At 40.1% G+C, this 12,317-nt stretch overlaps 2 protein-coding genes and 1 long non-coding RNA gene across 3 annotated transcripts; all 3 read right to left on the bottom strand.

The window, feature by feature from the left end:
* Positions 1-1,426: 1,426 nt before the first annotated feature.
* Positions 1,427-2,121, bottom strand: LOC145421721 (uncharacterized). Its single transcript, XM_080292419.1, has 2 exons — positions 2,072-2,121; positions 1,427-1,977 (listed from the first exon to the last, which is right to left on the bottom strand). The coding sequence occupies exons 1-2, from the start codon at positions 2,095-2,097 to the stop codon at positions 1,551-1,553; spliced, it is 453 nt and encodes a 150-aa protein (XP_080148545.1). The 5' UTR covers positions 2,098-2,121; the 3' UTR covers positions 1,427-1,550.
* A 54-nt stretch (positions 2,122-2,175) lies between these two features.
* LOC145423370 (uncharacterized) lies at positions 2,176-5,190 on the bottom strand. The gene is made up of 7 exons (XM_080295742.1): positions 5,001-5,190; positions 4,702-4,839; positions 4,402-4,540; positions 3,979-4,159; positions 3,292-3,433; positions 2,672-2,815; positions 2,176-2,185 (listed from the first exon to the last, which is right to left on the bottom strand). Exons 1-7 carry the CDS (start codon positions 5,039-5,041, stop codon positions 2,176-2,178), a joined length of 795 nt encoding a protein of 264 aa, XP_080151868.1. The 5' UTR covers positions 5,042-5,190.
* A 4,696-nt stretch (positions 5,191-9,886) lies between these two features.
* LOC145421715 (uncharacterized) lies at positions 9,887-12,317 on the bottom strand. Its single transcript, XR_013903078.1, has 5 exons — positions 12,190-12,317; positions 11,167-11,406; positions 10,552-10,640; positions 10,267-10,439; positions 9,887-10,103 (listed from the first exon to the last, which is right to left on the bottom strand). It is a non-coding gene; the product is annotated as an uncharacterized LOC145421715 (long non-coding RNA).

Here is a 12,317-nt window from a genome sequence, read left to right as displayed (position 1 = left end):
ATCTATATCTCTTTTAGTCTAAGTGCCTTTTGTTTAGATGAACTGCTGGACTTTCAGACCAGCAGAGGTAGGGAAGTCATTTATGGGGTCACACTCTGACCCCACACACACACACACACACACACACACACACACACACACACACATACTTACACAACGCACAGGCAAGGTACTCTTTGTTTGTATGTAGACGTCATATGTTAATGAACCTATGTATATTCATGTAACCTCAATAAAAGAGCAGTGTTACAGGGGAGCGGACGAGAGCAACTGGGGTCAAGCGAAGGAACGGCGTTTGTCTGGTTCTCTCCCGTGTACGAGAAACATAAAGAACTTTGCCTACTTCGTGTCTTGCTTGCTGTGTAATTATATTGTCTTCAATGTTCCAGCGAATAGGTTCAAGCTACAAACTTGTCAGAGGCTTCTAGACTTCTGATTGGCCAATATTTCTACACGGTTAGAAATCTGCTCCTTTGGCATGTTCCTAGCAGTGTTTTCCTTCATTTTTGCATTTAGGTGTGAACGGGATTATTTTTTAAAACGAAAACGGAAAATCTCTGTTTTCCAAAATACCCGTGTACGTGTGGACGTAGCCTGATTGTAGATAAAACCCCTGTGTTTTGTGACCTGGTGAAAATCACCTGTAATTAGTGCATGCCTTTATTTTGGACTTTTGATTTTGTATGCAGTTAGTCAATTCACTCAGCATACTTTAAAACCAAGTATTTTGCAACTTGTGAATTGAGAGTATTATGTAGTGTAAAATAAAGTGATATAAAACTGATATGATCACATTTGGGGCGTTCGTGGCTCAAGAGTTGGCAGTTCGTCTTGTAATCAGACGGTTGCCGGTTCGAGCCCTGGCTTGGACAGTCTCGGTTGTTGTGTCCTTGGGCAAGACACTTAACCTACCGCCTACTGGTGTTGGCCAGAGGGGCTGATGGTGCGATATGGCAGCCTCGCCTCTGTCAGTCTGCCCCAGGGCAGCTGTGGCTACAACTGTAGCTTGCCTCCACCAGTGTGTGAGTGAATGAATAGTGGAATTGTAAAGCGCTTTGAGGGTCTCGAAAAGCGCTATATAAATGCAGTCCATTATTATTATGAAATTTTACTGTTTTGATGTGACCAGCAATTAATAGACATGAACTAAAGTGAGAGTAATATATCCTGCACTAAGACAAAGTAGCTAAGTAAACATCACCTCATTTCATTCATACTCACATGATGGTTTACTGGGTGTAGTTGATGTAGGTGTAGTAATTGGAGTACTCGTGGTAGTTGTTGTAGTTGGAGTAGTTGTAGTAGTAGTTGGAGTAGTTGGAGTAGTTGTAGTACTAGTAGTAGTTGGAGTAGTTGTAGTACTGGTAGTAGTTGTTGTAGTTGGAGTAGTAGTAGTACTAGTAGTAGTTGGAGTAGTTGTAGTACTGGTAGTAGTTGTTGTAGTTGGAGTAGTTGTAGTACTGGTAGTAGTTGGAGTAGTTGTAGTACTAGTAGTAGTTGGAGTAGTTGTAGTACTGGTAGTAGTTGTTGTAGTTGGAGTAGTTGGAGTACTAGTAGTAGTTGTAGTAGTTGGAGTAGTGGTAGTAGTTGGAGTAGTGGTTGTAGTTGGAGTAGTTGTAGTACTGGTAGTAGATGTTGTAGTTGGAGTAGTTGTAGTACTGGTAATAGTTGGAGTAGTTGTAGTAGTTGGAGTAGTGGTAGTAGTTGTTGCAGGTACAGTAGTTGTAGTACTGGTAGTAGATGTTGTAGTTGGAGTAGTTGTAGTACTGGTAATAGTTGGAGTAGTTGGAGTAGTTGTAGTACTGGTAGTAGTTGTTGCAGGTACAGTAGTTGTAGTACTGGTAGTAGTTGTTGTAGTTGGAGTAGTTGTAGTACTGGTAGTAGTTGTTGCAGGTACAGTAGTTGGAGTACTGGTGGTAGTTGTTGCAGGTACAGTAGTTGGAGTACTGGTGGTAGTTGTTGTGGTTATTATTGGTCCTATGAACAGTCAGAATTAGAGGTTATAGCTCAGTTACACTGATCCAGTAAATTAGATTTAAATGTGGCTGAAATGGTGAAGGACTCTACTCACCGTTTGCAACAGTCACAGCGACACATCGAAGCTCTGAGTGATACTTGGTCCCACTGCAGAAATAAGTGCAAGTTTCTTTTTCAAATATACCTGTTCAACACTCCTTAAGGGATTCTGATGATGATGGTTAGATCACAAGACAAAATTCACACAGACACACTGCACTCAAAAAGAAAAGTTAACAATAAATGGAAATCTGATGGTTTGGTAAAAACTGCTCTTGAGAAGTGAATGTAATTATTTCAGTAAAAATGGTTGTGTAAAAGATCAGCGAAGCCAAAATGTTTTCAAGGTAAATGTGATAAATTTGATCAAAACACAACAAATATGACAAAAAAAAAAGACTTAAAGCCTTTTTAGAAAATAACGTGATTGAGCGATGCCAAGGCAAATCATGATAAAGTTTAATGTTTCATTATATAACCCTTCAATCACATGACAACTTCAAGTTACTTAACCAAGGACACTTTGTATTTTAATCGAGCATGTTTTCAAAACATGGAAGGTTCCTGGTTTATATGTTGCCTTCTGACAACAACTGTAATCTCAAAAGATAAAAAATATTATAACTTTCTACAGAGTATGAAACATGAGACTGACCTGAAAACTGCCTGGACAACAAAACAGATGGGGAGGGTTTGTCCATCTTCACTTTCAGATGGTGTCCATCTCAGGATGAACTGTCCAGGTCCTGATGTACTACTGATTAAATTGTACGGCCCGCTGTAGAGCAGCTCAGAGATCCTTCAACAAACACAAAAATCCAAAATTTGTAAATTTTCTTTTCCCAAAATCTCCACGTCTGCAAAAGGAGCATGTTTCTTTTGTTTCTTTTATCTAGTCATGTTTTTTTCTCAAACCAACCAACGATGGAAATGTTTCTTGTTGGTAACTTTCAATGTTTATTATTGTTGTTTTACCTAATCTTTAAGTATTTATGTCCTTAAATCTGTATGGTTTTGGCTGTGTTTCACTTACTGTGTCGTCTAAATTGACACCTGACTGTAATCTTGTACATCAGCACTGGAGTTTTTTATTACTAAAGATCTGGTCAGATATGTAACTTAATAACCTGAAACATATTTTAGATTTGCACATCACTCATTTCTATTAGATTCATGACTTGTAGGACTATATTTTATATCTACCTAGAGGCTGCCCTGAAATAAATATTTTACCGTTTCAGGCAAAGTCTTTTTTTTTTTTTCGTTTTTACTTACGTGGAGTTAAGTGCCTCTGCATTGATGTTAATTTCCAGAGTCTGACTGACATTGTTGTAGAGCTGAGCTCCGTTGGCTGGTGTTGGAGGAAGAAACTTGGGCAGAAAGAGTCCTTCTGTGCAGGATGGCACTGCAGGATCAACTGGAAGAATACAGAGAAGTTAAGGTGATTCTCACAGGATGGAAAGATGATCCAAGGTAAATTTTGTCATAGTCATGAGTCTGATGACTTTGTGTTTTGTTTATTTATAATATTTTATGTTCTTGTTTATTCTGTTTGTGTCTTTCATTAAGATTTGCCATTTGTTTGGTTTCTGTTCTGTGCCTGCCCTGGTGCCACTTCTCTGTGTTCGTACGACACTGTGTGTTCTGTTAGCCAACTTGCCTGCCTGTTAGTTTTGCTTTCCGAGATTAGTTAGTTTTCTGTTCTGTCTGCAATCTTACAATAATGCCGCATGTTTTGAGTTCACTTTGCCTCCTCGAGTTCAGCTCTCAGGTCCACTATTCCTGCTTATCTTCAACAGCCATGACAAATATCTGCTGGACAGATTAATATTTGTTGGTCCAGAGAATCAGTCCCGATGACACTGGTGGTCAAACATCTCTGTACATCAGGCCGAGCACTAAGTTCATCGTCAGCAGCTCTTTAGTGCTTTCATTGTAAGATAATGAAACGTATATTGGTACCTTTCAAAGCAAACTGAATCGGTATTTTGCTGATGGCATCGTTGGTAGTTATTATTGTTTGTGTCCCGTTGGTTTGAGTCAGAGTGATGGTCTGTCTGGGGAAGTCCTCCATCACCAGCTGTACTACATACGAACCTTCATTACTGCTGCTGGTGGGGCTGAATGACAGAGTACAAGACGACTGCAAGAGGACGAAAATGGGTTTGAAGTCAAAATAACCAAAATGTTTTCTGTTATGCAATTCAATTCAAGGATATAAAAAAATGTAGTTGTTGTTTGTTTTGGATAAACTTTCACTACTACAAAATTTAGATCAATTGTAATTCAATTAAAACATTCCCATCACATTATTGCATGACTGTCTGTGCCAGCTTTTAGTCTTTGCCTGTCTCATCTGACATGAGAGTAACAGTCATTGCTCACCGATGAGAGGCTGAGGACAGAGGGTGGAGTGCAGGGGTTACACTCTGAGAGTGCAGAGTTTCCATATCTGCATTTAACTTCGTCTCCATCAGGGTCAAACATCAACAGGCTGAAATCTCTCTGACAGTTTGAAGGAACTCTGAGAGAGAAACAAAGATTGTAGCTCTATTTGCTGTATTCATTTCGATGTAAAGAACATTTGATAAATACTTTGTTAAATACATTTTAATATGAAAGGGATGAATGTAAAATATGAAATATATAAGAATACAAACATAGACACACATTAAGTGGGCTTACCTCACAGCTGGTAGGATGGTGGTCTGAGGTGATGTGTTGGCTTTGCCGGTGTCGGACCGGTTCCTCAGTTCCACCCGAGTCACAGCTCTCCAGTATATGATGTTATTGATGTTTGATATCCAGTTACCACTATTCAACCTTGATAGAAAATTCAGTTCAGTTCAAACTCTGAAGACAACATGTTTTAGTAAATTATTAGTTATGAGTCACCAAAAAGATTATGATTAGTGAAGTTGCTGATGTTTTGGGGAATTTTTTTTGTCACACTTAAATTACTTTTCCTGTTGTTGTACACTCACCAAAGCTCGAACAGAGCGTTGCTGGAAACCCGTCGAGTCATGATTCCCTCTCTCTGACACCAGTCTCCGCTGCTCTCCTGTTTTACCACATGTAGTGTGTAGGTTCCAGTCCCACAATCACCACTGAGGCAACTCCATATGTTATCAGATGTGCAGTCGTGGAAGTTCAACTTATACCGAAGAGTCACCTTTAAATTTACAGCCACAAAGTGTTCACTTAGGTCTTGTAAGATTTTTAAAAGTAAGTACATTATTTTAAGAAAGAAAATGTACTCACTGTGACAGATCCATCTGCAAAAGTGTCCTTTGGGTAGTAGGTCATGACTGTGCCTAAAAAATGTGAAGCCTGAGTGCCGTAAACCATCAGCAGCACCAAAGATGTCTCAGAGAGCAACATGATGAATGTGTGTCTCTCTCTACAAAGGCAGAAATCACTGTCAACATGAACACCTGTACTTCCAAAGACAGCCTCACTTTCACTCTCTGTCCTTTTGTCTGATGTTTTTTCCCACATGGAAGTTGATTCAGTTTGTAAACCAGAAAATTACCTGGAATGAGGAAACGCCTATTAGAACAGAGGTTCCCAAAGTGTGGGGCCCGCCCCCTAAGGGGGGCCCAGAGCCATTACAGGGGAGGCGCGTTACGAAAAAAAAAAGAACTCTTGGACACTGTTAGCATAATGGACAGGTTTGTGACGGGACTGCTACACAAACACAAAGCAGGAGATGAAGCATCGCCAAATATGTTTCCAAACCAATTTCCTTCCAAGCCAAAGACTAGAAAATCAGACTAGAAATCAGGGATTTCTGTGCACAACAGATCACAGAGGGTTGACCCTCCATGCTTCATTAATCAAGTCAAGTCAAGTCAAGTCAACTTTATTTGTCAGTTCTGCCACATGTACAGGACATACACAGAATAGAAATTGCGTTACTCTCAAACCCTAGTGATTAGAAAAATGCAAATAAAATAATTAAAAAGTAAAAATTTAAATAAATACAATACAATTTTACGTATAACAAAAAAAAGCTATGCAATATACAATATACAATATTCAAGTAAGAAGGCATAGTGGTGCAAAATAGGCAAATAGTGCAAATGGGGATTTAGTAGTGTACGGTAAGAGATAGTGTAACAACAAAGGCTTATGAGGTCCAATGCTTAAGCAGTCCAATGCTCCACAAAGTGACTGGAGCAGGCCAGTGAGTGCGTCAGAGAGTGAGTGTGTGTGTGTGTGTGACAGAGTTCAGTGAGACCGTGGTGGAGAAGAGGGGAGAGGGGGGCAGAATCGGGAGGGAGTTTAGCTTCCTGACAGCCTGATGGATGAAGCTGTCCTTCAGTCTGCTGGTCCTGGCCTGGAGACTCCGCAGTCTCCTCCCTGATGGCAGCAGCTTGAAGAAGCTTTGCATTGGGTGCGTGGGATCAGCCGCTATGCAAAGGGCTTTTTTAGTGAGACGGGTGCTGTAAATGTCCTGGAGGGAGGGGAGAGAGACACCAATGATCCTCTCTGCAGCTCTCACTATGCGTTGGAGGGTTCTATGACAGGACGCATTGCAGGCTCCAAACCACACAGTGATGCAGCTCGACAGGATGCTCTCGATGGTGCCTCTGTAGAAAGTGTACATGATGGGGGCTGGAGCTCCTGCTCTTCTCAGTTTGCGGAGAAAGAAGAGACGCTGCTGTGATTTCTTGGCCAGTGCTGTGGTGTTGTACGTCCAGGAGAGATCCTCTGTGATGTGCACACCCAAGAACTTGGTGCTGTATGTATGTTGTTTACATTTGGATGCATGTGGGAATATATGCATTCTAATATGCTTTCCTTAAGAGGTGAAACGTGCCAAACCGCAATGGATATTTCCCATTCTGCAAACTGCTGCTAAATGGTTTAAGCTTGTTTGTCCTGGTGCTGGTATTTGGGTAACCTGTATGAATTCCAGGCATTGTAATATAAACAGCACATTCAAAATACTGAAATTTTCTGTTGTGTCTTGCAGGAAAGTTGGAAACATTAGGACCTTTTCAACAAAGTAATTTGCATTCATTGGTTAACTTTGCAAGATATTTCTGTTTACTCTGTGATGACCTTAAACATCTCCCAAGTAAATCATCTCTCAGGACACTGTGAAGCCAGCAACAGTCATAGAAAAATTTATTTAGTATATTACATTAACTGATCTAATAAATCAGAATCTTTAGAAAATCACATTAAAGTCTTACGCTAGCATTATACTCAATGTTTGCTGTACATTTCATTTCTAAATAAAGGATTATCAGTGTGTCGTACTCACAGTTTCCTATCCGGTCCGCAGAGCTGTTCAGAGAGTTGTTATCAGATCTGGATTACAGTGAAGAGCTCAGCTGACTGTGAATCAAACAGAGAGCTGTTGTTTTTACACTTTATGGCTACAAACTAATGTGTATGCAAAATGTATAGCCAATGGAAAAATCTTCCTCCTCAAACAGGCAAAACAAGGAAATAACCCTACTTTTGCCTGGATGATCTCAGCTGGTGACAGCTGTAACCAAATGAGCCATTTGCCTGGAATTAGATAAACAGAAAGCTGATCGCCTTCTCCTTTCACTTGCTTCCAATCAAAAGCCAGTATTCCTGACTTGCATGTGATGTTGCAGAGGTGCATCAACCACGATGGCCTCACAATATTTTGTGGGTCTCTAGGTCTCTAGGAGAATCTCCTCGGGGACAGCTGCCAGGGAGTTTTTAACTACCTTTGGAGAGAGGAAATAATCAGATTAAAGAGGTGTGAAAGCAAAAAGTTAAGAGGAAAAAAAGCCTTTTTTAACTGTTTCACTCATGCTCACAGGGCCTGTTCAGTTCACTAAATCTAAATCTTAAAGCTTACAGCTCCTTCCGGGGGGGTTGGGAAAGGATGCTGCTTCGCTCTTTGGCTGTAAATCCCTGTTCTCTTTCATGGCAGAATTATCTACATATCCATATATATTACAGGTGTATTTCAGAGAAGTCCTGGTGAGTTCATGGAACCAGATTTTAGCTTGGCAAATCTTCAGGTGACTCAGAATGCAGAAGCATTTTCCTACCCACGCTGTATATGTTGGGGATGGACTGCTGCTAAACTGCACTAAACTAGGATATTGTCAGGAGGTGAAAGTGGTTTAATAATAAAGTAATAAAAAAAAAAAATAAAGTAATTAATTTAAAATAATGGAAGATAGTTTTTAGAGAATTTTAGGTTCTCCAGAATTGCAGGGGAAAGCCCTATAATCTACTTTAAAAGTCTGTAGCTCTGTCCACCGTTTTGTGATATGAAAATTCATCAATACATCTTCCAGCAGTAATGTCATTGAGGCTTGAGATCCTGGTGGAAGTGACATCAACATTGTGGTCTGGTCCTCTGGGATATTATGCATAAAGTTTACCATTTTAAAAAAGGCTTGCTTTCATTTCTTTTTTGAAACCTTACATACGGTAAACTTATGGGTCAATTGGCTTTATTGTATTTAGCTTTTAAACTTTTTAAAATTTATTTCTTCTAATGAAAACATAATTAGTGAGGTAATTTCCTGTCACATATCGAGGCCCACCTATGTGTCTGCACTTATTTGCTCTGAAATGTGAGTTATAAGTATTCAAATTTTCTTTTAGATTTCCGGTTTCCACTTTAGTGAAATGTCAGGAAAGCAATTCTCACTCAGCAGCACAGTTAGCTAACAATTAACGAGCTAATACTTAACAAACTAACTAAACCACTTCACCAAGTTAGCTGATTGAGTTCATTACAGTAGCTGCAAAAGAATTTTTCTCCATCCATTCATCCATTTTCTTCCGCTTATCCGGGGCCGGGTCGCGGGGGCAGCAGCATCTCTCCAGCGTGTCCTGGGTCTGCCCCAGGGCCTCCTCCCGGTGGGACATGCCCGGAAAACCTTAACCAGGACCACATCATCTGCGAAAAGCAGAGATGAGATCCTGAGAAGTGGAAGCCTTCCGCCACTTGGCTACGCCTAGAAATTCTGTCCATAAATGTTATGAACAGAATCGGTGACAAAGGGCAGCCCTGGCGGAGACCATCTCCCACCAGGAACGAGTCCGACTTATTGCCGGCTATACGGACAAAGCTCTCGCAATGGTCATATAAGGACTGAATGGCCCATAGCAATGGGCCAGACACCCCATACTGCCGGAGCACCCCTCACAGGACCCCTCAAGGGACACGGTCGAATGGCAAACTCCCATGCGCCATCGAGTATCCTGGAGAGGGTAAAGAGCTGGTCCAGTGTTCCAAAGCCAGGAGGAAACCCCCCCCCCCCCCCCCCACTCCGTGAATCGCTACCTTATCGTGGGGGAGGGGTTTGTGTGTCCCAGGGGCTATTCCCAGATAGCAAGGAAACATTGAAACACTGTTGAGTCAATATCAGGCTGTGTCATTGAATCAACGTTGAAGTGTGACGTTGACCTAACGTCACTCTTGCACCTTTTTTAATGTTGAAACAACATCAGGTTTTGATGTTGAATCAATGTTGAAACCTGACGTTGATTCAACGTTATATTTTCTAATACTGCTGACATTGAAACAATGTCAGATTCTGATATTGAAACACTGTTGAGCTATGGTGTTGATTTTCCACCTCTTTCGCACAGTTGCTTTTTATTAAAACAACAGTTAAATCATGACTGGAAATCTACCTCTCTTTATAGGTATTTTAACCAATACTAAACTACTGCATGTTTCCATCAATACTTAAACCACCTAAACACATAATTGTACTTATTCCTTAAATTGGACACCCTTTATAAAAAAAACCAAATGTCTCACAATGTATCATGTCAATATTATTATCCTAAAATAAGAAAGCATTGCATGTGATGTAAGAGAGAAAAACAAATAAACAAAAAAAGGTCAATAGGCATGTTTCGTTTGCTAAATACTTTATTAAAAGACAGTTTCCTATTTACGTTTATATGATTCACAGAAGTTTGTAATTTTTTGCATGATGTGCGTCCTGCACCACCCAAACGATCTGGGGCGTATCGGAGCCATTTCTGCACTGCTTGTGCAAAGACAAACTCGGACATAGAGTTTGCCCCTAACTGCTGCGTCAGGCTCCAATCAAGGCAAAGCGTCTCACCTATAGACACATTTTAAGAGATGGAATTAGCGTGTCTCATGTCTTAAATGTGTATGCAAGTGCTTGTGTGTTTAACCAACAGGCCGTTGTTATGTATTTAAATCACATCTGACAGCTATTACACTTTATAGTTACAAAGTGTACATAACCTTTATATACTTACCATTGCCTTATTTGCCTCTTGTGATTGAAGAGCTGGCTCTGCATTGTTTAGCTCCTCAATGTTGTGCAAGGGCAAATCCAGAGCCAGTACCCCAGCATCTACCGATTCATTGCAGCCGGTATTGCGGATGGCTCTGACCTCCTCACGGAGTTCGTTAACAGCTCTCGTCAGGTCTGACAGAAAAAGATAATTTTTTTTAAGTATTTAAGAATACAGACAACTTGTCAAACGTTTCCTTGTGTCACACACAGATATGTACAAAGACACTAGACAGTATTTTATTACCTGGTATTTTCACTCGAGGGGCCTGGGGAAACCATTTATTTGTGGGCTGCTCATCCTCTGAGTCACTATATGTGTACAGGGGATTTGGTCTAAAGAAAAAAAAGTTGAAAACGGTCATAAGTAATTACAAATGTGCTTTTGGAATATTTTTTCCTAAAGTTACAGTTTGATTTATAACAACACACACAGGAAACGGAGATGTGCAAGAAGGTACAGTATACAAGGAATTTTTGAAGTGCACAAGTGTACACGGCTTTGCATTTATAAAAAAGTTTACAAGCTTCCACTTTTTGGACTATATTATGTGGTGATATTGCAGTATGCAAGCACCACAGATATGTATAAAAGACAAGATCATAAATTCTTAGCAATCAAAGATATGTTTGTGAAATTAAAAAAGTTTTACTTGTGCTTTCTTTTATGACTGGTCTGAGTTTCAGCTTCGGACTGAAGGTCAGACGTATCACAATGTTCACTTAGATATTTCTGAAGACTGCGTTCTGCTTCGTGAAATGTGTCTGGAAGTACAAACACAATGTATGGCCAGACATAAATTAGGACACGAAAAACTTGTTATTGTTACATTTATACAACACCAATCCAGATGATACCCACCATGGCTTATTAGAAGTCGGACTGGTGCATAGGTGAGCCATGTTGCACCAGGATGAACTCTCCTCTTTACTGCGTCGTGGATCCTGAATGTGTCTCACGGAGGATATGGAGGCCATGACAATTTCTCCCCATTTATCCATGATCTAGGGACTATTTCTGTACCACCAGTGCTAAACTGCACAATGCACCAGTCTTTCATTTTTATCTTTTTTTTTAATTTGGAGTCCTTTTTTGTCCTGTCTAGGATAAACAGGAAACAGATAATTACAATATATTTCATAGTCACTACAAAACTTGATCTATTGATTGAACTAAATAATAAATAATAGCAAACCCGTATATGTAAGCATTTAAACACTGAAGATAATAAAATTAACAGTATTTTGTCTAAGTCTGCCATTGTAGGAATTCATGGCACCGAGACAAAAACTTGGCGCACAGTGTGGCGTCAAAATAGGCGCACACCTTTGACGCTGCGTTTTCTCCGTCTTCCTCGTCCACACGTAAATGCTAAACGCAGTTTACGTGTGGACAAAAGGTGAAAACGCAAGTTAGGTGAGCGTGCAGCGTAAAGTTTGAATTGAGTGCGAATCGAAGCGGGTGCTCACCAATCATTAAAAGTAACAAAGTCATTGAACACATTTATACAGTTACCTTTACGTTTATCAATCATATATCACAGATTTACAATTTTTTGTAGTACTATGCTAAAAAGCAACTACAGAGCGAAAGTCTGGGTCAAGCGCCGAGGCGACGGCAAGAACAAAGGAACCCTCGAAGCGTTAAAGCTAGCTTTGTAAGGGAATATAACGGAAAAGTATGAAACGAAAATGTTTTCTTTGTTGATAGACTTTGTTTGCAGTGCAATTTATTTGTTGCCGGATTGTAAGATGAAAGTAGACACAATTTCGGGCTCCCACATTTTATCTGAAACTTTACATTAACAAGTTTGTTTGTTTTTTTTACTGTTATTCAAATGCAACCGTGGAAATAACGAATAGAACAAAAGTCATTCATTCTTACCTTATACTAATCGTGGTGCAGGCCAGTGCAGTGCATGAACTGATGCCTTCTCCGGTCAATTCCGCTGAGAGTAAATCTAATGTCCCGCTCTACTGTACAAGACAATGGTTACCTGGAGGGATGTACCA

Source organism: Astatotilapia calliptera, chromosome 3, assembly GCF_964374335.1.
Source record: "Astatotilapia calliptera chromosome 3, fAstCal68.1, whole genome shotgun sequence".
NCBI lineage: Eukaryota > Metazoa > Chordata > Actinopteri > Cichliformes > Cichlidae > Astatotilapia > Astatotilapia calliptera.
This window is presented reverse-complemented; position numbering and strand designations above follow the sequence as displayed.

Bases quoted from the DNA above. Each gene is read 5' to 3' on its own strand.
- LOC145421721 (XM_080292419.1), bottom strand. From the start codon at position 2,097: ATGTGTCGCTGTGACTGTTGCAAACG. The intron at 1,978-2,071 runs GTGAGTAGAGTC...GACTGTTCATAG, and splicing joins CGCTGTGACTGTTGCAAACG to GACCAATAATAACCACAACA.
- LOC145423370 (XM_080295742.1), bottom strand. From the start codon at position 5,041: ATGACTCGACGGGTTTCCAGCAACGCTCTGTTCGAGCTTTG. The intron at 4,541-4,701 runs GTAAGCCCACTT...TTTCTCTCTCAG, and splicing joins ACCATCCTACCAGCTGTGAG to AGTTCCTTCAAACTGTCAGA. The intron at 4,160-4,401 runs GTGAGCAATGAC...GTCCTCTTGCAG, and splicing joins CTGTCCTCAGCCTCTCATCG to TCGTCTTGTACTCTGTCATT.